The 22,651-nt window shown below is 44.5% G+C and overlaps 1 protein-coding gene across 3 annotated transcripts in view; it reads left to right on the forward strand.

The window, feature by feature from the left end:
• The window catches only part of ABTB3 (ankyrin repeat and BTB domain containing 3), a 332,144-nt gene that overhangs the window by 192,759 nt on the left and 116,734 nt on the right, over nt 1-22,651 (forward strand). For all 3 annotated transcript variants that reach the window (XM_019961249.2, XM_019961248.2, XM_019961247.2), the window contains exons 2-3: nt 6,641-6,790; nt 19,921-20,125. In XM_019961249.2, the coding sequence (XP_019816808.1) occupies nt 6,641-6,790; nt 19,921-20,125 (355 nt within the window). The remainder of the gene's footprint in view (nt 1-6,640; nt 6,791-19,920; nt 20,126-22,651) is intronic.

Here is a 22,651-nt window from a genome sequence, read left to right on the forward strand (position 1 = left end):
GAAGGCGATGGCACCCCACTCCAGTATTCTTGCCTGGAAAATCCCATGGACGGAGGAGCCTGGTAGGCTGCAGTCCATGGGGTCGCGAAGAGTCGGACACGACTGAGCGACTTCCCTTTCACTTTTCACTTTCATGCATTGGAGAAGGAAATGGCAACCCACTCCAGTATTCTTGCCTGGAGAATCCCAGGGACAGGGGAGCCTGGTGGGCTGCCGTCTATGGGGTCACACAGAGTCGGACACTACTGAAGCGACTTAGCAGCAGCAGCAGCAGTAGTGTGTGTGTGTGTGTGTGTATCTCGTGAAGTTGCTCAGTCGTGTCCGACTCTTTGTGACCCCATGGACTGTAGCCCACCAGGCTCCTCCATCCATGAAATTTTCTAGGCAAGAGTACTGGAGTGGGGTGCCATTTCCTTCTCCAGGGGATCTTCCCAACCCAGATATTGAACCCAGGTCTCCCGCATTGTGGGCAGACGCTTTACCGTCTGAGCCACCAGGGAATCACTACACACACACACACACACACACACACACACACACATATATATATATAAATTCTAACCTCTCAGTTTATCCCTCCCTCCCCTTCCCCACAGTGTCCACATGTCCATCTCTACGTCTGTCTCTATTCCTGCCCTGCAAGTAGGTTCATCTGTACCATGTTTCTAGAGTCCACATATATGCTTTAATATATGATATTTGTTTTTCTCTTTCTGACTTATTTCACTTTGTATGACAAACCCTAGGTCCATCCACATTTCTGCAGATGACCCAATTTCATTCCTTTCAATGGCTGAGTTATATTCCAGTGTATCTATGTACCACATCTTTTTTATCCATTCATCTGTCTTTGGTTATTTAGGTTGTCTCTATGTCTGACTATTGTAAATAGTGCTACAATGAACACTGACGTACATGTGTCCTTTTGAATTATGATTTTCAATGGCTTAGTGGGTAAAGAATCTGCCTGCAACACAGGAGACACAGGAGATGCGAGTTTGAACCCTGGGTCAGGAAGATCCTCTGGAGAAGGAAATGGCAACCCACTCCAGTATTCATGCCTGGAAAATCCCATGGATAGAGGAACCTTGTGGGCTGCAGTCCATGAGGCTGCAAAGAGTGGGACATGACTGAGCGACTAACACTTTCACTTTCAGGGTGTATGTCCAGTAGTGGGATTTCTGGGTCATATGGTAGTTCTATAGATATCTTCATGTTCTTTTAAGGTCAGCATGCTTATTCCCCCTGGGCACTTCAGCTGCCAAGGACCAGCATGTTATTGAACTCATTTCTGAAAATTCTCCATCTTTGTGTTTTCTACCTCTTGTTTCTTTTGATGGTTTAGCTTCAGACTTCCTAAGAGCTTTTCCCACTGAATGTAATTCATAATGGGGGAAAAATAAACTGTGGTCTGGGTGTATCCTAATTGGAATATGGCATGCCTCTCACAGATGTATGTGCTCACCAAGCCAGCCATGAATTTGTTTCCCACTGCCAAATTTCTTAAAATAAAAAGGAGTTTCCAAGCCTATTGTGCAAACATTTTTAAAAATCTGATAACTTCCTACCTTATTTCTTAATAAATTAAACAGTAGAAGAAAGCCCTCTAGCAGCGTGTTATTGAATTCCTAAATCTTTCCCTTCAAAGAACTTCACTTGGATTATTAACAAACATTTATCGACCCCCTTTCCTGTGACAGGTTGTCCATGTAGATTAGCCCATTATGGCCTCCCAAGCACACTAGGAGGTAGATAGCATCAAACAAGTTTCAGAGGGAGAAACAGAGGCTCAGAGGAGCCGGGTCACAAGTCCCAGGCCTCACAGCTGGGAGACGGTGAGGCAGGAATCTGAACCCAGCCAGGTCTGTCCAGTGCCAGTTTGAGGCCTGGTGTGCTGCACCCCAGCTGCTTCCTTCCCATTTTTTAAAGCTGGGACTGGTGCCAGGACCCTCCACTTTAAATTCTGGGGACAACCTAGCAGAAAACAAGGCTTAGCTTGGCAGGCAGAACACAGGACAGTCTGTCTCCTTCTCACAGCCAGAGACAGACAAGGCAGAACCCAAGCCTGGGTCCAGGATGCCAAGACCTTGCGTAGCCCCCTTGTCTCCCATCACCATCATCACATCAAGGGGAGATTGGATGAGTGCTGATGGTTGTCTTATTTGGTTTTCTCTTGGTGGGTAAATAGCATCCTGATCCAATGATAGAATGGAGACACAGAGAAGAGCTGAGTGGAGGGAAAGGATGGCAGGGTGTTGTATTTGCCTGGTATGTATACCTCTATACCATCCTATAGAGGTAGGCATTTAGGGAGACAGAACTGCCTGGATCGCCGCCAGCGGAGACAGAATGCCACATCAGTGGTTGGTCCAGGGGCCCACCCAGAGGAGTGGTTCTCATATTTTCTATCCTAAATGACCTAACTAAAAAGTTGTCTGTCTCCAGTCACACAGGATTGTGGAAGGATGATCTGCAAGACTATTTGAATCCAGACATTAGATAAACAAAGCTGCACATTGTGGGAAGAGGCCATTCAGTTAGGCACTTGCTATAGGTTGGAGGCCTTAAATATTTCTTTTCTTGAATCAACACAATAAACTGATGATGTGGCTACTTTAACCCCTCTTTGCAGACATGGAAGCTGACTGAAGGTCTGGGAAGTGCTTTGTCCAGGTTGCCCAGGGGACTGGGGCAGGACTGAAGCCTGTCTCTGGCCTCTGGCCTCCCCATGGTTAGTCAGTCCCAGGTTGGTTATGGCTGGAAATGTGGACATTCAAAGACACTGGTTAATCATCTTTTAGCACTTGCCAACCCCTTTGAAAATGTGAATGGATTTCCCCTTAGACAAATGTATAACCCACTCCACAGTGATAGATTTCAGTAAGACGGTGACCCCTTCAACACAGTAGCCACTCCCCAATGGTCACCTGCTCTCCAAGGTGACCATATTCCTTTAGATCCAAAGTCATATTTGAACCTTAGGTCTCCCCTGTTTTGAAACTTGGGTCAGTCACCAGGCTGCGACTGTCCTTGACTCCAATAACAGAAACTGATGAGTATTCCAAAACACTCAAGCCTGTATCTGGCACTAAAATATGCAGCTGGGACCTTCTTAATGACCTAGTTGATTTTTATACACAAAAAAATAACTCTAGTTTATGTGTGTACCCCATACAGAGTCGTCAAAACAAAAGAAAAAAAGGAAAACCCTGGTATATAATCTTTGCATAATAGATCAATTATAGATTTCTCAAGTCCTAGTACTCTAGCTTTCAAAGCTTCTTTGAATAATTATATTTTCACATTTAAATTTCATAATGCTCTAAAGGAAGGATGAATAATTCTGAGGGAAATTATTTATTCTCATGATGAAGCATAAGGCAGTTCAAAGTTGCGTTTATACACGTTGACCAATTTTCATCTCAGTTAACATATGTCAAGCATGTACTATTGCTCAGCACGTGCAAAGTACTTTACTACACATGGTCTCATTTCATCTCCCACCCTCAGCATTCTTATCACTCCCATTTCACAGAAGAGGAAACTGAGGTCCAGAGAGGTTCTCTGACCTGCCCAAAGTTAAACATGGGTAGAAAGTGGTAGAGCCAAGACTGATGCCCTGGGTTCCAGATTCCAAGTCTGGAGTCACATTTGAGGCACATTTGCTTGTACATCAACCCATGTGTGAAGCAATGTTTCAGATGCCAGCCTGGGATAAGAACTTGCTGTGTATAATGCTATTACCAAGAAAGCAAACCTGTGAGTACATGTCAGGGCCTTTTGTATTGTTCATTAGAGAATGTCATCCTCCCTGACAGTCAGGGCTCACTCCCAGGTCTCCTTTACTGTGAAGCCCCCTGACTACTACCCCCTCCCCCAACAGAGGGCCTCATCCCCTGAACCTTGGGTCACTTGTCCCACTGGGTCATGGTCACCTGCTATCATTTGCCATATGCACTTTTAAGAGTGGTAAATCTCTGAATTAGAGTCAGGAACTTCAGAGGCATCAGATGAAGGGTTGGCCCAGCATTCGTTGCCATGGCAATGGCTACTTGACCTCTGACCAAATGTCTGGGCAGGTGAGCAAACAGGAGGAACCGAGGATGACTCAGGGCGTCCCTGCCTGGGGTGATTGGGGGATGACTCAGGTGTTAAAGGAAAAGGACAGGCAGGAGGCCAGCCTTACATGACGGGCATTTCTGTGAAGATTTTGCCTTTCCTGAAAAGATGGGGGTCCCTGAAGTGTGGGGATCACCTCTCAACCTTCTCTATAGTCGCCGATGTGGAGCCCAGCCCAGTGCTAAGTAGTATCCAATAAATCAGCAATCTGTATTGTCCAGTTAATGTCAAGGTGTGAACCAGCCTGGCTCACAGAGTTTTTCAAATTGCTAGTCACGACCCACTAGCGGGCCATGAGATCACTTTTGGTGCTACACTCAGGATTTTTTATTGGTAAGATAGAAACGAAGTGAAAAGAAAAAAAATGGGGCATGCCTCATACATAGTAAGGATTAATATTATTTCCGTGATTTTTCTTCATGGAAAACAAGAGAATTGGGTGTAGTAGTGGTGGTGGTGATGGTGCGTGTGTGTTTGTGTGTGTGTATTGGTGGTGGTGGTGTAGATGCTGAGTTGTATCTGACCCTTTTATGACCCCATGGACTGTAGCCCGCTAAGGTCCTCTGTTCTTGGGATTTTCAAGCAAGAATACTGGAATGGGTTGCCATTTCCTTCTCCAGGGGATCTTCCTGACCCAGAGATTGAACCCACGTCTCCTGCTTAGCAGGCAGATTCTTTACCACGGAGCCACCTGGGAAGGCTGTGTGTACTGGGTTGTGATATAAAATATATTCTTATTGAGTCTAAGATTTTTGAAAAACAATAGTTAGAAAACAATCTCAGAAACTCATTTGACCAGTTTCCTAATTATAAGAACATTAAACTCTAATGGTCATTTGTACTCTTTATCCATTTATTTATTACTCAAAAAAATCTGTTATGGTTGCCTTCTCCACTGTGTCAGCTTGTTAGGTATGAAAGTAAAATATTCAAGACGAGTGACTAGGTCAGTGTGGCTGGAGCCACTAATTATGCAGCAGGGGGCAGAAGAGGAGGAGTCTTTGTTTGCTGGGCATTTGTGGTTCAAACAGGGCGAGGAGTAGACTTGAGTTTTGACCTTTGCCTTCTGTCTGTCCCCTCGCCCTGACAGTTGGTTTAAATAATTCCGCACCTGTGTGTTGATACTGCTTCATTGTACTCCAGCTGTTTTGTCATTGGCAGTCTTGTTTCTCCAGTGAGTTTATTCTTGAATACATCTTCTGCTTCTTTTGCATTTCCAAAATGCCTAGCAGAATTGGGACTACTGTTGGCACTCAATAAATGCTTCCAACTTATTGACAACTACTTTTGTTCAGGTCCCTGCTAATCTTCTCATCTTCTCTTACCATAGAGCATGTATGGTATGGCTTTGTGGTTATGTGTATAATAGTCCATCTCCTTCACTTAGACTGTGAGCCCATTGAGAACTGGAGTAGGTGTAGCCTGTCTATCACCATATCCTCAGTCCCTAATGCAGGACAACACATGCCTGCCTCTTTCGTTGTCTCCTCTGTGATTGACATACAGCAGGTGTATCTGTTAGTCATCACCATAATGATACTGAGTAACAAACAACCCTGGGTATCTCAATGGCATATTAAATTAACACTTGCTTTTGTGGGGCAGCTCCAAGCTACAGATTATACTGGATCGGCTCTGTGGGTCTCTCACCTTCCTTACACCAGCAGGCTAAGCAGGGTGTGTTTTTCTCATGACAATGCAAAAGCGCAAAAGAGCAAGTTCAACTGCACAGGTGCTTTTCAGACGTTTGGTTCCATCATATCTCTTAACATACCTTTAGCCAAAGTTTGTGAAACCAAAAGTCAAGGAGCAAGAAAGCACACTCTGCCTATGGAGGCTGTGGTGATGACAGGAACAGTGAATATTTCTGAGTAGTTAATCAAAGTAAGTTCTCAGGTTCTCACTAAATGATCATGGAATGGAAAGGACGGGATAAAAATAATTGGACTCCAGGGATCTCCCATGGGTATTCACCATACAAGCTACAAAAGCCCGTGGGGACTTTTTAGCTCCTGAAATACAGCTCTATGGAGAAAGTCAGAGCTTTGTCTGACAGATAACAGCCCAACCACCCAGAGTGGAATTTGCTGGGGAAGTAAAGCGAGCCCTCAGAGGACTGCCAGGAGAGATGTCTTCCAGGGCGCTTGGGGTGGCAGCTGCCTCGGGAAGGCTGGTGGGACCATGACCACTGAGTTCTCAAGAGGTGGTCTGAGTCTCTGAGACCCCACTGAGTCTCTGCACAGGTGGGGTCCCTGCCAGTTCTGAGGAAATGATTTTCTTCTGTGTCCTTTGGGCATGTGCACATACAGAAGGATGTTTGTTAAATCAGGAGACCTTTGGAAAGACCTAGACATCATTTCCAAGAGGATGCAGAGCCTTGGTTCCCATGTTTCCTTTGCATTACCAACTCTGGTGTGGTTTGAGGCTGTGTATGGGGTTTGAGGGGTTTTGCACCCCTCCTTTGGGTAGCAGAAAAATAACAATCTGTTTTCCTTTCACCCTCTGTTCCCACCACCTGCAGGAGTGCTCTGCCTGCCAGACAGCCTGAACCTTCACCGGGACCCGCAGCGGACCAGCAAGCCGGGAGAGCTGCCCATGTTTAGCCAGTCCGAGCTGAGGACCATCGAGCAGTCCTTGCTGGCCACCCGCGTCGGCAGCATCGCAGAACTGAGTAAGTGGATGCTGGTTCTCTGCCTACTCTGTGCCCAAGGGGCTGACTGTGCTCAGGGCAGTGTTCTGTAACCTATCTGGTGGCTCCTTTTATTAAGCACCCGCTACGTACACAGGTCAGTGATGGCCGTGGTGAAGGCGAGGGCTCTGGAGTCAGGTAGACTGGTAAAGACTGCCTCTGATGGAGGTCAGCCTCCTACCCTTTTCTAAGCCTCCATTTCCTTTTTTATAAAACAGAGAATATGGTAATACTTCACTTAGAATGTAGTTGTGGTAATTCAACAAGCTGACACCCACCAGGGAGGTCTCTGCAGTCCCTCGCACCCTAGTCCCTAGCACTACATTTACGGTAAATGCTGTAAAGACTGTTGATTTCCACAACGGGACCACGTCTGTTCAGAATCCTCCACTGGCTTACCATCTGATCCACAGGAAAAGCCCAAATCCTCAAAATTTCATCCAGGCTCCCCACCTGTATCCCTCAGACATCTTCCTCCACTTCCTCCCCAGGCCTGCTGAACTCAGTCACACTGGTACCTCTTGAACATAGCAGACATACCTCAGGGCCTTTGCACATACTGTTCCCTCTGTATAAACCACTCTCATCCTCCAGATATCCACATAGCTTATTTCCTTATTACCTTCAAGTCCTCACCCAAATGTTATCCCTTAATGAAGTTTTCCCTGACCACCCTATGTAAAATTATAACACCCTAAGAACTCTGTTCCCTCTTCACTGCTTTACCTTTCTTCTCAGCTATTACCCTATGACATGCTCAATATTTCTTTTTGTTTTTCAGTAACAAGTCCACTGAGATATAATTTATATCCTGTTCACCTACTTAAAGTATATCATCATTCAATGGCTTTTAGTGTAATTCCAAGTTATGCAACCATAACCACAATCAATTTTAGGACATTTTCATCACCCCAACAAGAAACCTGATAGCCATTAGCAATCATTCCCCTCCCTCCTTCCCCCAGACACCCTCAATAGTTGACTCATTTTTTTAAACTATCTGTTTCCTGCTATTAGAATATGTTCTCACAGAGAGAAGAGATATTTGTTTTGTTCACTGTTGTAACCTCAGCACCATGAATACTGCTTGGCACATAGTCAGTCCTTGGGAAATATGAAAAAAGGGAGAGACAGAGACAAAGAGAGGGATGGGAAGAGAGGGAGAGAAGGGGCAGAAAGGTGGAGAGAAGAAGGCTGGGGTTTCCCAAGTTTGAGTAACGATTGCTGTGCTTCTACACCTCCTAATTTAGGTCTGGGCTGAGTCTGGCCAACCAGAGGAATATAAATCTGTATTTACTTATGATCCAATTGATTGTCAAATGACACAGCTGTGTGTTAGCTCCAGATGGAACTAGAGTAATGATCACAGAAATGCTAGAGTATGTTAAAGTATGAGGTAGTGTGAAATTCTAGAAAATTCTGAACTATAAAAGACTTAAGGACTCATAAAGCAACTTGTACCTCTTCCCAAGAATTCCCTGTATACCCAGGACAGTCATCCTACCTTGAGTACATGGCTTGCACCTCTGCAAAGGGAAGCAGTCGCTGATTCGAGCTGAAGGGGCTCCTTATGTTCACTAGAGCTACTTTCTTGGCACCTGAATTTGGAAATTCCCATCAAATCCCCAAAGTCATGAGATGCCTTTGATTACAGGGTCTTCCAGCCACTGGTCAGCTGTATGATTGTTCTTAAACTTAAGGATTCTGTGGACCCCTTTGGCAGCCTGATTAAGCCTGTGGACCCTGCCTTAGAACAGTATTTTAAATGCATGAAATAAAGTGTACCAGTTTGTAAAGGAAGCTAATTATATTAAAAGACAGTTATCAACATATCTTAGCTAAATTGTGATATAGTCATTATATGTTTTTATTAGAACATTATAAAACAAGATCTAGCAGCAACTCTGATGACCTATTATTTTGAGGTGGTGATGTGTGTGAATGATATTTTGAGATATCTGCAACAGTTGGAACGGGAAAAGGAAAGGTCTACATTTTAACAGCCCCCCCAGAGATTCAGATGTAGCTGGTCCAAGCAGATCCCTTGGGGAAACATCTCAAAGAAGAAATGCCATGTTGTTTGGAACTCCACCAATTTCCAAGACATGCCCATGACCTTGGAAAGGCCGATTCTGGCTACAGGGTTGGATCATGTCTACATGGGTGCCACCTTGGAAGAGGCCCCCACATGTTCTCCTCTGGGGTCTCAAAGGTATGTCCTGAAGTATTTTAAGGGCCCCTCCTAGCACCTGGGCTGGAGCTCCGCTCAATTCCAGTGCTTCTCTTGAAGAAAAGGATTTGCTAAACAAATCTGCATTTTACCTAAGCAGGCAGTCCGCAGGAGCAGCTTGCCACGTAAATTGTTTTTAAGGACAATTTGTTCTGTAAATTAAATGCTGTCGTTGCTGTTGAATATTGACTTTCGCATATGAATTGTTGGCACACAAATAGGTGCTGCTAATTATGAATAGGTTCCCTCCATTCATTAAGTCAGCCCCGTAGAATGTGTGTGCAGAGGCATGTTGATAAGCCACGTCGGCGATGGAAAGTAATAAAATTGCCTTCTTTTCTGATCTGACTGTAATTTAGACTGACTTGCTCTATGGTCTGAATCAATACAGCCTTGCCCTGTCTGTGTACATAGAGAACTGTTCTTCATATTCAAAGGTTACTCTGCCCGTGCGGATTCCAGAAACCACTGTTGTTCCAGCAACGGCGGGATGGAGAGAGTTTGTTCCCAGCTGTCCCTGTTCTTCTTGAACTAGGCTGCTCGGGGTTGAGGGCAGAGCCCCTGACTATAGCCTTCTTAATAGCCAACAATAATAGATGTTAATCTAGGGAACTATGAAAAATCTACATGAGCTACTTCCAATGTAACCATTATTATCCACATAGATGTGGGAATGAAGGTAAGAAGGGATAAATAACTTGTCTAAGATCAACCACACCTGTGAGTTGATGAGTTGAAATTGAATCCAGTTCTCCAGGCAGAGCTTTCATCACTAGACATGACTCCCTGTCTCTGGGGGAAGCCTGGGTATTTCTAGATGATATGGGTGGACTGTATCTGCCTCTATAATATCAGAACGTTAGTCAGACCTTTGTTCCTTCCAGGTCTGAGGATCTACAGTTTGCTCTGTACCAGGTATTGTGAATGCTGTCCTCAAAACTAAATTGGAGATGTGAGAATTCAGAAAGGTTACCGAGTATTTCACCAGCAGGTAGATGACAGACCCACCCCCACTCTCCCACCCGCCTCACCCTGCCCCTGCCCACTGAAACTTCTGTATACACCCTGCTTCTATCCTCAGGGCATCATATTAAAACCCCAAACTGCCTTCAGTGGTGATGTATAGTGGTGATGTTATGGCTTGGGGCAAAAATACATCCACTATTTCCAGACCACCTGCTGTGTGCCAAATGCTTTAAGCACATGAAAGGTATTATTATTCTCATTTTATAGATAAGAAAACTAAGACTTAAAAGGATAAATGTTTTACCGAAAGCCACACAACTCCTAAGTGGCAGAGTCCCATTTCAAATCATCTTTTCTTTTTCTGCTTAACTGTGCTGTGTCCAGTTGAGTTCTGCATTCTAAGCACCTAACACATTGCCCTTAGCTTGGGAAATACCTGTTGAATGTCCAATGAATACACGAATGACCCATAGTGAACTAGTCTGTGAAACAAAAGCTGAAGAAAATGCTACAGGGGAGGGGAACTCAATGAAATTCTTGTCAAATATTTAGTGTTCTATTGAACTGAATTTTGAACTCAGAGGGCTAGAACTGGAATCTCTGTATGTCAAATTATTTGAAAGTGAAAGTCGCTCAGTCTTTGCGACCCCATGGACTGTAGTCCTTGGAATTCTCCAGGCCACAATACTGGAGTGGGTAGCCTTTCCCTTCTCCAGGGGATCTTCCTAACCGAGGGATCGAACCCAGGTCTCCCACATTACAGGCAGATTCTTTACTAGCTGAACTGAGCCACTCACGTTATTTGAGTGAGAAGCTAACTCACAAAGGTCCCCAAACTGACACAGGCTGGTGATTCTTAACCGTGAGCCCCAGGAAATTAGCAAGACAGTACTTAGAGTCCAGTGAGCAGACCAGGCAGGCCTCCTTGCCTGATCTGGGTCAGGAGTAGGTCTGCCGGAAGCGAGTCCACCCCATCTCCAGGGAAAGCAGAGGCCCTGGCTGTGCTCATTTTTGAATCAACTCGACTCTTCGTTTGGTCCCATCCATCCCATATTTGTGTCCTCTGAGACCTTGTTGCAGCTCTTCTGCCCAATGTTCCTTGCCTTGCCCCCAAGCTCCCAATTAACCTGCATTGGACAGCCATTAAGTAGAGTAATTGCTTTCTGTTATTTAAAGGGAAAAAAAATGAGGGCTTCATTGAAAAATGCCTCTTTCTATTTTCTTTTTACACTAAACTGTGAACTTGCAGTTCCCACTCAATGTGTTACTCGAAACAGGACCATTAATTTACAACTGTGCATAAAAAGGGTTTCTGGGTTGTCTCTCCTCAGTGTCACCAGGAAAAAAAAAAAAAAAGCCCTCTGCTTGGACAAGGAGCCTCTCAAATGTAAATGGGGAAATGGGGTCTTTTCATAAGGTCCTGCTGCCTCTAGCCACTAGAATGTACCTGTGACCCTTTTCAATGGTAAAGTGTCACTGGTCTTAACCCTTCTGTGACTCAATCTTCTCATGTATAAAATAGGGAATGAGTTGTCTTTGTTCAGTCGCTCAGTCACGTCCAACTCTTTGCAACCCACTGCGGCACGCCAGGCTTCCCTGTCCATCACCAACTCCCAGAGCTTGCTCAAACTCATGTCCATCGAGTTGGTGGTGCCCATTCAATCATCTCACCCTCTGTTGTCCCTTTCTCCTGCTGCCTTCAATCCTTCCAGCATCAGGATCTTTTCCAATAAGTCAGTTCTTTGCATCAGGTGGCCAAAGTATTGGAGTTTCAGCTTCGGCATCAGTCCTTCCAATGAATATTCAGGACTGATTTCCTTTAGGATTGACTAGTTGGATCTCCTTGCAGTCCAAGGGACTCTCAAGAATCTTCTTCAACACCACAGTTCAAAAGCATCAATTCTTCAGAAGCAAGGAGCAAGCATCTTTTAATTTTATGACTGCAGTCACCATTTGCAGTGATTTTGGAGCCCAATAAAATTTGGGAGGCAAGTTAAACCACGGTTTATGATGCTGGAGAGTGCCTTGATTTCCTCATCTGTGCTGTGTGACCTAGGTCAAGTAACTTGATCACTCTGATTCCCAGCTTTACCATCTCTGAAAAGAGAGTGATGATACCTCCTACCCCAGGGTTGTGGGAAATTTTGAAAATGTACATAGAAAGTGGTAGCTGACTGTGGATGAACAGCAGGGAAGGAATTGAAGGTGCTGTCACAGTACAGGTTTTGGGGAAAGGAACCCATGTTGGAATATGCAATCCTTTGTCTCAGGGTGATCACAGTGGCATGCAGGAAGACAGCTTAAAGGGAATTGCACTGATAACCTGAGTCTGGAAGGCAGAGCTCCATTTCCCAAAGGGTAGCAAGGGAGATTGCAGGCAATACACAAAACACTTTCTATTTTTAATTGCCATGAATTTTTTATGGGTGCTAGAAAAATATTGGTTTTCCTTTTATGGCACTGATATAAAGTTTCTTTTTTCAATGAATGTATTGTGTGAAAGAAGGAGCCAATTTAAAGAAAAATATTAAGCAAATAAATCGGACCTATGGCACACAGATATGTGAGAATTCATGATGCTGATTTTCAAATGACTGACATTTGGGAAACCTGATTATAAGCAGATTCTCAAGTAGGTTCCTAGAACCAAACTCTAGCCACCCAAACTCAGTGTAGCTAGTGACAGTGGGTTTGTTGCTTTGGGTTCATGAATGAAGCTGACCGGGAAGCAGCAGATAGCACACACATAGAGTGGGATTTGAAGTGGAGCTAGTGATTGTAGAATCCCCATGCCGATTTCATCTCCCATGACCAACACTCATCAGAGACATCCTTTAGGCCTGTGATCCAGAGACTGGGCTGATGACAGTGATGACACTGATGGTGATGTAGATAGTATGATGATGAAGATGATAATGGTGGCCAAGATGATGGAAAAAATGGTGCTGGTGATGAAGATGATGATGGTAGTAACAATACAAAGTAAAAGATATATGCTGAATACTTATTATACGTTTAGAATGTGCCCAACCCTATTTCAAGTGCTTTAAGTGATTTATATGATCGCTTCATTAGGAACTATTATTATCTCCATTTTCCAAATGAAGAAACCAATGCTAGGTACTTTCTACATGTTAGCAGTTTAATCCACACAACAAGTTCACAAAGGACATAATTATCCCCAAATACAGAGACGTTAACTCACCCAAGATAATACAGCTGGTCAGTGGCAGGTTGGAAACTCAGACTCAGAGAGTCTGACTCCAGAAAACTTGTCCCTAACCACCAAACACATTGCTCCACCGGGAACAGGGCAATGAATGAGTCATGTCTCTATCCATTAAAGTCAATAGGGGAAGCAGATGTATGGGCATCTAAAGCATGTCTGAATTAAACACGTAACATGTTAGACTTTATCATCAGGTGTTGTAGGTACACAGAGTAAAGGGCAATTGATTCTGAATGGGGGCATCCTGGAGGGCTCCCTGGAAGAAGTGGCATTTGATCACAGCCTTGAGAGTCTTCAGTAGATGAGAAGATGAAGGGAAGGTTCCTATAAAGTGAGAAAACAGCAAGAGAAAAAGCGGAGAGCCTAGAAGTGCAGGGCGAACTGAATGATGCTCTGAGGACACGGTTAGTCCAACCAACACCAAAGCCTTCCCAGGGCCTTGGGGACCTGGAGGGGTGACGTGTGGCCTCAAAACATGGATCCTCTTCTCTTCTCCACCCAATTTTGATTTTTCTTATTTTGAGCTTTTTTATGAGTGCTTTCAAGAAAGACAGAGGGAAAGATGAATGTGCCCCAACCTGGCCCTACATAGGAGGCACTAGAAAGTAAACACCACCTCGCTAAGCTTATTACTCTGATGAACCCAAGAAGCATATGCCATAATTCAAAATTCAGAAATAACAAGAAAAGTTGGAAGGGAATGTCACCCACAATCCCTCTAGGCAGAGAAATCCTTGGTCAACATTTTGCTTTTTTCCCCCTGTTATTTACTCAGTGCATATTTTTAATAACATAATCCTGATCACTGTATGCAATTTTGAATTTCACTTTTTTGCCACTTACCATTTTAAAGATTTTTTTTCATTTATTGCAGCTCTCTGTAAACATTTTTAGTAACTGCATAAGTTTTATCACATACCAGAGTTTATTTAACCATGCTCTGATTTTCAAACATTTGTTTCTTTGTCAAATTTTGGATTCTATAAATAAGGTTTTGGATAAAAATCCTTGTGCATGAAGATTTTGCTGCATTCTGGATTCCAACCTTGGGACAGAGTCCCAGAAATGGAATTACTGAATCAAAGGAAAGGAGCATTTGTTAACACCTTGGCTACACAATGCCAAACTGCCCCATCATGGACTTGGAGCTGGCCACGGCTGCGGTGTGCTGTCTCTGTAAAAAGGACTTAGGTCAGTGTAGGGTGACGAGCACAGACATTAGAATCAGGCAGACCCAGGTTTCCAATCTTCTCTGCCTTGTGACCTCGAGCCTTGGTTTCCTTATCTGTAAAACAGAATTTCTCATCCTGGGCATTATTGACTCCTGGGCAAAACTCTTTCTTATGGGGACTGATTTGTATATTGTAGGATGTTTAGCAACATCTCGAGCCTCTACCCACTAGGTAGAGTAACAGTCCCTGGGATGTGACACAAGAAATGTCTCCAGATATTACCACGTGTCCCCTGGGAGGCAAAATCACCCCGCTTGTGGATCACTGCTGTAAAGCTAAAATAATGTAGTACAGTTCAGTCGCTCAGTCGTGTCTGACTCTTTGAGACCCCATGGACTGCAACACGTCAGGTCTCCCTGTCCATCACCAATTCTCAGAGTTTACTCAAACTCATGTCCATTGAGTCGGTGATGCAATCCAACCATCTCATCCTCTGTCGCCCCCTTCTCCTCCCGCCTTTAATCTTTCCCAGCATCAGGGTCTTTTCAAATGAGTCCATTCTTTGCATCATGTGGCCGAAGTATTGGAGTTTCAGCTTCAGCGTCAGTCCTTCCAGTGAATATTCACTGATTTCCTTTAGAATGGACTGGTTGGATTTCCTTGCAGTGCAAGGGACTCTCAAGAGTCTTCTCCAACACCACAGTTCAAAAACATCAATTCTTCAGCACTCAGCTTTCTTTATAGTCCAACTCTCACATCCATACATGACTACCGGAAAAACCATAGCTTTCACTAGATGGACCTTTGTTGGCAAAGTAATGCCTCTGCTTTTTAATATGCTGTCTAAGTTGGTCATAGCTTTTCTTCCAGGGAACAGGCGTCTTTTAATTCCGTGCCTGCAGTCACCATCTGCAGTGATTTTGGAGCCCCAAAAAATTAAGTCTGTCACTGTTTCCACTGTTTCCCAATCTATTTGCCATGAAGTGATGGGACCAGATGCCATGATCTTAGTTTTCTGAATGTTGAGTTTTAAGCCAACTTTTTCACTCTCCTCTTTCACTTTCATCAAGAAGCTCTTTAGTTCTTCTTTGCTTTCTGCCATAAGGGTGGTGTCATCTGCATATCTGAGGTTATTAATATTTCTCCTAGCAATCTTGATTCCAGTTTGTGCTTCTTCCAGCCCAGCATTTCTCTTGATGTACTCTGCATATAAGTTACATAAGCAGGGTGACAATATACAGCCATGACATACTCCTTTCCCAGTTTGGAACCAGTCTGTTGTTCCACATCCAGTTCTAACTGTTGCTTCTTGACCTGCATACAGATTTCTCAGGAGGCAGGTCAGGTGGTCTGGTATTCCCATCTCTTGAAGAATTTTCCGCAGTTTGTTGTGATCCACACAGTCAAAGGCTTTGGTATAGTCAATAAAGCAGAAGTAGATGTTTTTCTTGAACTCTCTTGCCTTTTGGATGATCCAATGGATGTTGGCAATTTGATCTCCAGTTCCTCTGCCTTTTCTAAATCCAGCTTGAACATCTGGAAGTTCATGGTTCATGTACTGTTGAAGCCTGGCTTGGAGAATTTTGAGCATTACTTTGCTAGCATGTGAGATGAGTGCCATTATGCAGTATTTTGGCATTGTCTTTCTTTGGGATTGGAATGAAAACTGACCTTTTCCATCCCTGTGGACACTGCTGAGTTTTCCAAATTTGCTGGCATATTGAGTGCAGCACTTTCACAGCATCATCTTTTAGGATTTGAAATAGCTCAACTGGAATTCTATCACCTCCACTAGCTTTGTTCTTAGTGATGCTTCCTGAGGCCCATTTGACTTCGCATTCCAGGATGTGTGGCTCTAGGTGAGTGATGACACCATCATGGTTATTTGGGTCATAAAGACCTTTTTTTGTATAGTTCTTCTGTGTATTCTTGCCACCTTTTCTTAATATCTTCTGCTTCTGTTAGGTCCATACCATTTCCGTCCTTTATTGAGCCCATTTTTGCATGAAATGTTCCCTTGGTATCTCTAATTTTCTTGAAGAGATCTCTAGTCTTTCTCATTCTATTGTTTTCCTCTATTTCTTTGCATTGATCCCTGAGGAAAGATTTCTTATCTCTCCTTGCTATTGTTTGGAACTCTGCATTCAAATGGGTATATCTTTCCTTTTCTCCTTTGCCTTTTGTGTCTCTTCTTTTCATAGCTATTTGTAAGCCCTCCTCAGACAACCATTTTGCCTTTTTGCATTTGTTTTTCTTGGGGATGGTCTTGATCACTGCCTTTTGTATAATGTCATGAACCTCCATCCATAGTTCTTCAGGCTCTCTGTCTGTCAGATCTGTTCCCTTAAATCTACTTGTCACTTTCACTGTATAATCATAAGGGATTTGATTTAGCTCATACCTGAATGGTCTAGTACTCTATAGAGCCTTGTGAGTCCTAGAGACAATGCATGTGAGGTGCTTTTTCACAGTGCCTGGCACAGAGTAGATGCTCAGTGAACAACAGCTGGACTGTTGCTCACATAGAATCATGGGATGCCACAGCTTCCATCTACAGGTCCTCTTAAGATCTTTCCTGCCCACCTACCCCTAAAAGAGAATTTCCTTCTCTGATTCTTTTTTGAGTTTCTTGCATATATTCTCCTGCTGTGGGAAATGGAGAGAAGGAGGGTCAGACTCTAGGTTAAGGCTTAGTAGAAGGCAGAGGGGTGTAGGGAAGTTTAACCCCTCACTACTGTCTGTTTAACCCCTGCATCATTGTCCAGATATTAAGCTTAGTGGATTGTACTCTGGTTAGGTTATCTTGATGACACCTTAGGGCTCTGGCTTTAGGATATGGAGTTTTCTGTCCTTTGACAATCAGAGTAAATAGTGACCACTTGGACTTTTGTCTCAAGAAGGACTTTAAGGCTGCATCTCCACTCAGTGGATAGGAGTTCTGTGATCAGTTAAGCATGTCTGCCATGGACGTGGAAGAGAAAGGGGAATATTTGCCGTTTTCACCCTCAGCTGAGACCTCACCTCCATTGGCCGGCTCCCACAAAGGGGATGAATAGCCCTCTTGTCAATCTCCTTTTGAGGAAGTAGCCCCTCCCTCAGACAAGAAATGGGAACCTAGAAGGTAGGCCTTGGGCCTGTAGAGGAGAAACTCCTGCCTTTCACTGAGCTGTTTGGATTTTAGGTACAAGTGTCTTATGAAAAGGTACAGCTGGATGGCAGAGAACTGGTGGGCTCTGCAGGCTTGGTTTCAGCTGGGTAATGAGGGGTTGGGAATGGGGGAGACAGTCCCTGACCCCCACAGGGAGCTAGGTTGGAGAGGGAGGGTTAAATTCTAGAAGGAGTTAATGTTTCAGTCATGAGTCTGAAGACAGAATGCCTTCTTATTCAAGGGCTTCTCTCTTTTCTCCTCTATTTTTTCCCTTCAACTGATTGGATGAGGCCCACCCACATTCTGGAGGGTAATCTGCTTTACTCACAATATACTGATATAAATATTAATCATATGTAAAAAATAGCTTCACAAGTAAGTCAGAAAGAGAAAAACAAATATAGTCTATTAATGCATATATATGTAATCTAGAAAAAGGATATTAATGAACCTATTTGCAGGGGAAAAATGGAGATGCAAGTGTAGACAATGGACTTGTAGGCACAGTGTGGGAGGGAGAGAGTGGGATGAACGGAGGAGGTGGCAGCAACATACATACACTAGCAAGTGTAAGAGGAATGGCTGGTGAGAATTTGCTATGTAGCCTGAGAGAGCCCATTCTAGCTCTCTGTGATGATGACCTGGAGGGACAGGATGGGGGGAGAGGAGGGAGGGTTGGGAGGGAGGGGATATATGTATAATTACAGCTGATTTGCATTGCTGTATGGCAGAAACCAACACAATATTGAAAAAATTTTAAATATATATTTAAATAAGTTAAAAAAACTTAAAAAAAAAATAGCATCACAGCAACATTTAGACTGACAACCGGGCACCATAGCCTAGCCCAGTTGACACACAAATTCACCATCATGAATATCTTCGAGGAACATCTCCCCAGATGTGCAACACCTCCCACTGTGCAAGAGATGATTTCCAGAGGGACAGGGGCAGTGCCTTAGATAACACTGGTCATGGGAGTGATGCTTTTCAATTCTATTTCCATTCTAATTGCTTTCAGAGGAAAGGCTCCACTTGATATGTGCCCCTAACAACTCTTTCACTTGCCCTTTGTAACAAAAGAAAACAGAACCAGAATTCAGGTATAAATTAATCACACTCTTTTTATTGAATTAACTTTCACAATGACCTTCTGTTTACAGCAAGGGATACTGATTTCCCATTTATGGCAGTGACATAATGTTTCTTTTTTAGATATATGTATTTAAAAAATAAAATGAGTCCATCGAAGATTAAGTAAATAATGATACAGGTGGTGCTTGGATACAACTACATTCCTGAAGGTTGCTTACAAGCTAACCACATTTGAGAAACACAGTCTTAGTCAAGGAAAGTCAGAGCTTCAGGCCCAACCAGTCTCCCGTAAGAAGATATTCTCTCCACGGCCAACCTGGGAACGTGCAGGTCTGGTTTGATGAAGGAGAAAGCTAGTTTTCTTCTAAGAAAGCATGAGAAAAACCAGAGTGTTTTCAGAGTTTGCCAGTGCTGAGAATAGTAAAACATGCCCCTCAAGGAGCATGGTTAAGTGCATAGACTCTGGAGCCGGAGTGCTGGGGTTCAAATCCTCCTTCTACTGTTAGTGGCTCTGCCCTGCTGAGAAGTTATTTCACCTCTTTGGGCCTCTGTGTCCTCATCTGTAAAATGGGTTTATAAAGGTGCCTACTTCATAGGGTGTTATAAGAATTCAATGTTAAAGTGCTCTAACTGTGCTGTCACAAATAGGTGTCATTTCAGACTGAGTTGCTATCGTTTGGAATGATGGACAAAAAGAATACTGTGTCACAGTGTACTAAGTGCTGTAATAAAGAAAGTACAGTGTGGCATCTGACACAGGGAAGTGGGGGAAATTCCAGAATGGTGTCCTGGAATATAATATATAAGCCGACACCTGGATGATCAGCAGGAGTTAGCCTGGAAAAGAGGAGAGAGAGAATGTTCTAGATAGAGGGAATAACAGTTTATGCCCAGGCTCAGAGGAAAGACACAGTATAGTCCATTCTTGTGATTGCAAGGGAGGCAGTACTGGTTACAGCAGAGGATGTGACAGAGGGGTGTGTCCCAGATGAAGAAGGCTGGAAGTAGACACGTACAAAAGGGCTTTCTGTGCCTTGTTAGAAATTGTGGGTTCCAAAGAGCAGGACTGGAGTTATCGTAGCAGCCTGCTTTGCTTGAAGCAGCACCCCAAACCTGATAAGTCGTGGACTGGCATGTGGTGAATGAACAAACGCTTCCCTCTCTGCCTGATGAGACCATTTCCATTGAATGAGGGAATCTCGAGAATCTCTACACCCCTTCTCTGTGAGTCTTGGCTGCTTGAAGGATCTGAAATCTTGCTTCTGTCCACAGGTGACCTGGTGTCCCGAGCAATGCATCACCTGCAGCCGCTCAATGCCAAGCACCATGGCAATGGCACTCCCCTGCACCACAAGCAGGGGGCGCTCTACTGGGAGCCCGAGGCCCTGTATACCCTTTGCTATTTCATGCACTGCCCGCAGATGGAATGGGAAAATCCCAACGTGGAGCCCTCCAAAGTCAACCTCCAGGTGGAAAGGTAAGACATGTGTTGGCTTTGGATGACCAGAGAGAGAAGCTCCCTTCGGGTCGACACCACTTTGTGGTGGGTGGGTATTGCCTCTGAGGTGGTGCAAGGGTGGGGCAGGGGAGGGGCCAGAGCTGCCCAGTTTCCAGAAACTCACTGGAGGTTGAATCTTGTGCCCTGAGGAGTATCTGAGACTTCAGGCGTGCTAAGTGCTTCAGTCACGTCTAACTCTTTGTGACCCTATGGACTGTAGCCCACCAGGCTCCTCTGTCCGTGGGGATTCTCCAGACAAAAATACTGGAGTGGATTGCCATGCCCTCCTCCAGGGGATCTTCCTGACTCAGGGATTGAACCAACATCTCTTATGTCTCCTGCAATGGTAGGCGGGTTCTTTACCACTAGCACCACCTGGGAAGCCCTGAGACCTGAGTGGGATCTTTGAAATGCGTTTGCATAGGGCCGGTCCAATTTGGGATAAAAGTGGCCTGGGTCAGAAGAGTGGGTCTTCACATTCCAGAGAGATGAGGGTTTCTGCAGTGCCAGTGGGCTTCCTTGTGAAGGCACCTTTGGGGGATGCCAGCCCTATGGGTGGGAGATGTCTGTCTTCATTTCATCCTGGCTGTCCTGGGCACTTCAGGGGGAAACTGTCACACCTGCTCACCCAGAAGTGGGCTTCTCGGGTGCATGGGGGACAGCATAGCAGGTTCCATGAGGCAGAGTCCTCATGGCAGAGAAGGAAGGGAGGGCTTCCTGGAAGAGGAAGCTCCCTCTGACCCAGCTTCTGCTGCTCCTCAGCACCATCCATCTACTCCCCTGTGCCTCAACCTCCTCGTCCATAAACCAGCAGCAACACTAAGTGGTTTCCAGGTTCCCTTCTGCCTGGAAAACCCCAGGATTTTCTGAGGATGACTTCACCCTGTCAGAGGCAAGGCATCCAAACTGCTATCAGTCCAGAAGGCTGCCTGGAGGCGTCCCCTCATTCCATGCAGACAGGTCCACAAAGCTCATCTCCCCTATGCGTGGGTGCTCAGTTGCTTCATTCGTGTCTGACTCTTTGTGACACCGTGGACTGTGGCCCACCAGGCTCTTCTGTCCATGGGATTCTTCAGGCAAGAATACTAAAGAGAGCCGCCATGCCCTCCTCCAAGGGATCTTCCCAACCAGGGGATCAAACTGCATCTATCTGCGTCTCCTGCATTGTAGGCAGATTCTTTACCCACTGAGCCACCCAGGAAGCCCCTCATCTCCCCCAGCATCTCACAAATCAGGCCCATCTTCCAATATACACAGGCTTGTTCACTGTAACTACTACAGTAATGACCCTGTTTATTGAGTGGTTAAAAGAGCTGGCTCTGTGACCCAGACTTGTAGGTTTGAATCCAGGCTCTTCCAATTAAAAGCTAGGGTATCTTGGAAAAGTGCCTTTAACCTCCCTGTGCCTCAGTTTCTTCATCTATAAAATCTATAAAATAAGAATAAATCCTTCATAGGGCTGTTTGAAGACTGAATGCATTGAACAGTGCCCAGCATGTAGTAAATGCTTAATAAACATTCCCTTTTATAAATGTTGTTGGAGAGCTTACCACACATAGCTAAACAGCTCCCAGTTTGGGCTCAATGCACTTTTTCTCTATTAAATGATTCCAAGTGGTTTTGAAATGTTCATTGGATGCTCTAATTCTGCCAGAATGGATTGGATTTAATTGGGCTCCTAAACCATGTCTCTTGGCTTTCAGTTAAAGAAGAGGATGGAGCATGGGTGAGACAGAAATTGCCTCTCTTTTTTTTTTTTAAGAATCCCAAGTTAGCATCAATATTTCAAGCCAGTCTGGAATTAACTTAATCAGGGGATTAGTCACGTCTGCCAGTATCCAGGCCAAATCAGTGGTGCCCTGTGTATATTTTCATGTGCCAAACATACCCAAAGTGGAGAGGTGGCAACGTGCACATGGTCACCAGGCAGAAAACAACCTCAGTCAGACACACCAAGACTTTGTGTTCTGAGTATGAATCATGATGGCTGGGAGGATGGAAGCCACTGGTCTCAGCTTTGGGGTATCTAGTTCTTCAGCCCCACCCAAAAGCCTGTAGAATGGGGTAGTTCCTCTGATTCATCTCCTCCCCACACCCTTCAATTCCTGCCTCTTTGTAGATGACCCCCTTGTATCTCCAGTTAGACCTCATCACCACTGAGCGCCAGAACCTTATGCAACTCAGCCTTCCAGTTTCACTGTCAAGTCTCACACTCTCAGGCTGGATCTTCTCAGGATACCTTATTCTTTTCTGCCCAACACAGCAAGTGTGTGTGTGTGTGTGTGTGTGTGTGTGTGTGTGTTGCCTGTGAGCTTTGTGAGGACACAGAACACATCTGTTTCGGTTGTCGCTCCATACCTAATGCCAAACTCAACATCTGGTATATATCACAAAGTCGATAATTATTTGTAGGGTGAAAGAATGGACAAATCCATTGATCCAGCTGCCTATGGAACATTTCCATCAGGAGTGTTCACAACCACCTCAAAACTAAGGCCAACATCT

The sequence above is a fragment of the Bos indicus genome, chromosome 5 (genome assembly GCF_029378745.1).
Source record: "Bos indicus isolate NIAB-ARS_2022 breed Sahiwal x Tharparkar chromosome 5, NIAB-ARS_B.indTharparkar_mat_pri_1.0, whole genome shotgun sequence".
NCBI classification, from domain to species: Eukaryota; Metazoa; Chordata; class Mammalia; order Artiodactyla; family Bovidae; genus Bos; species Bos indicus.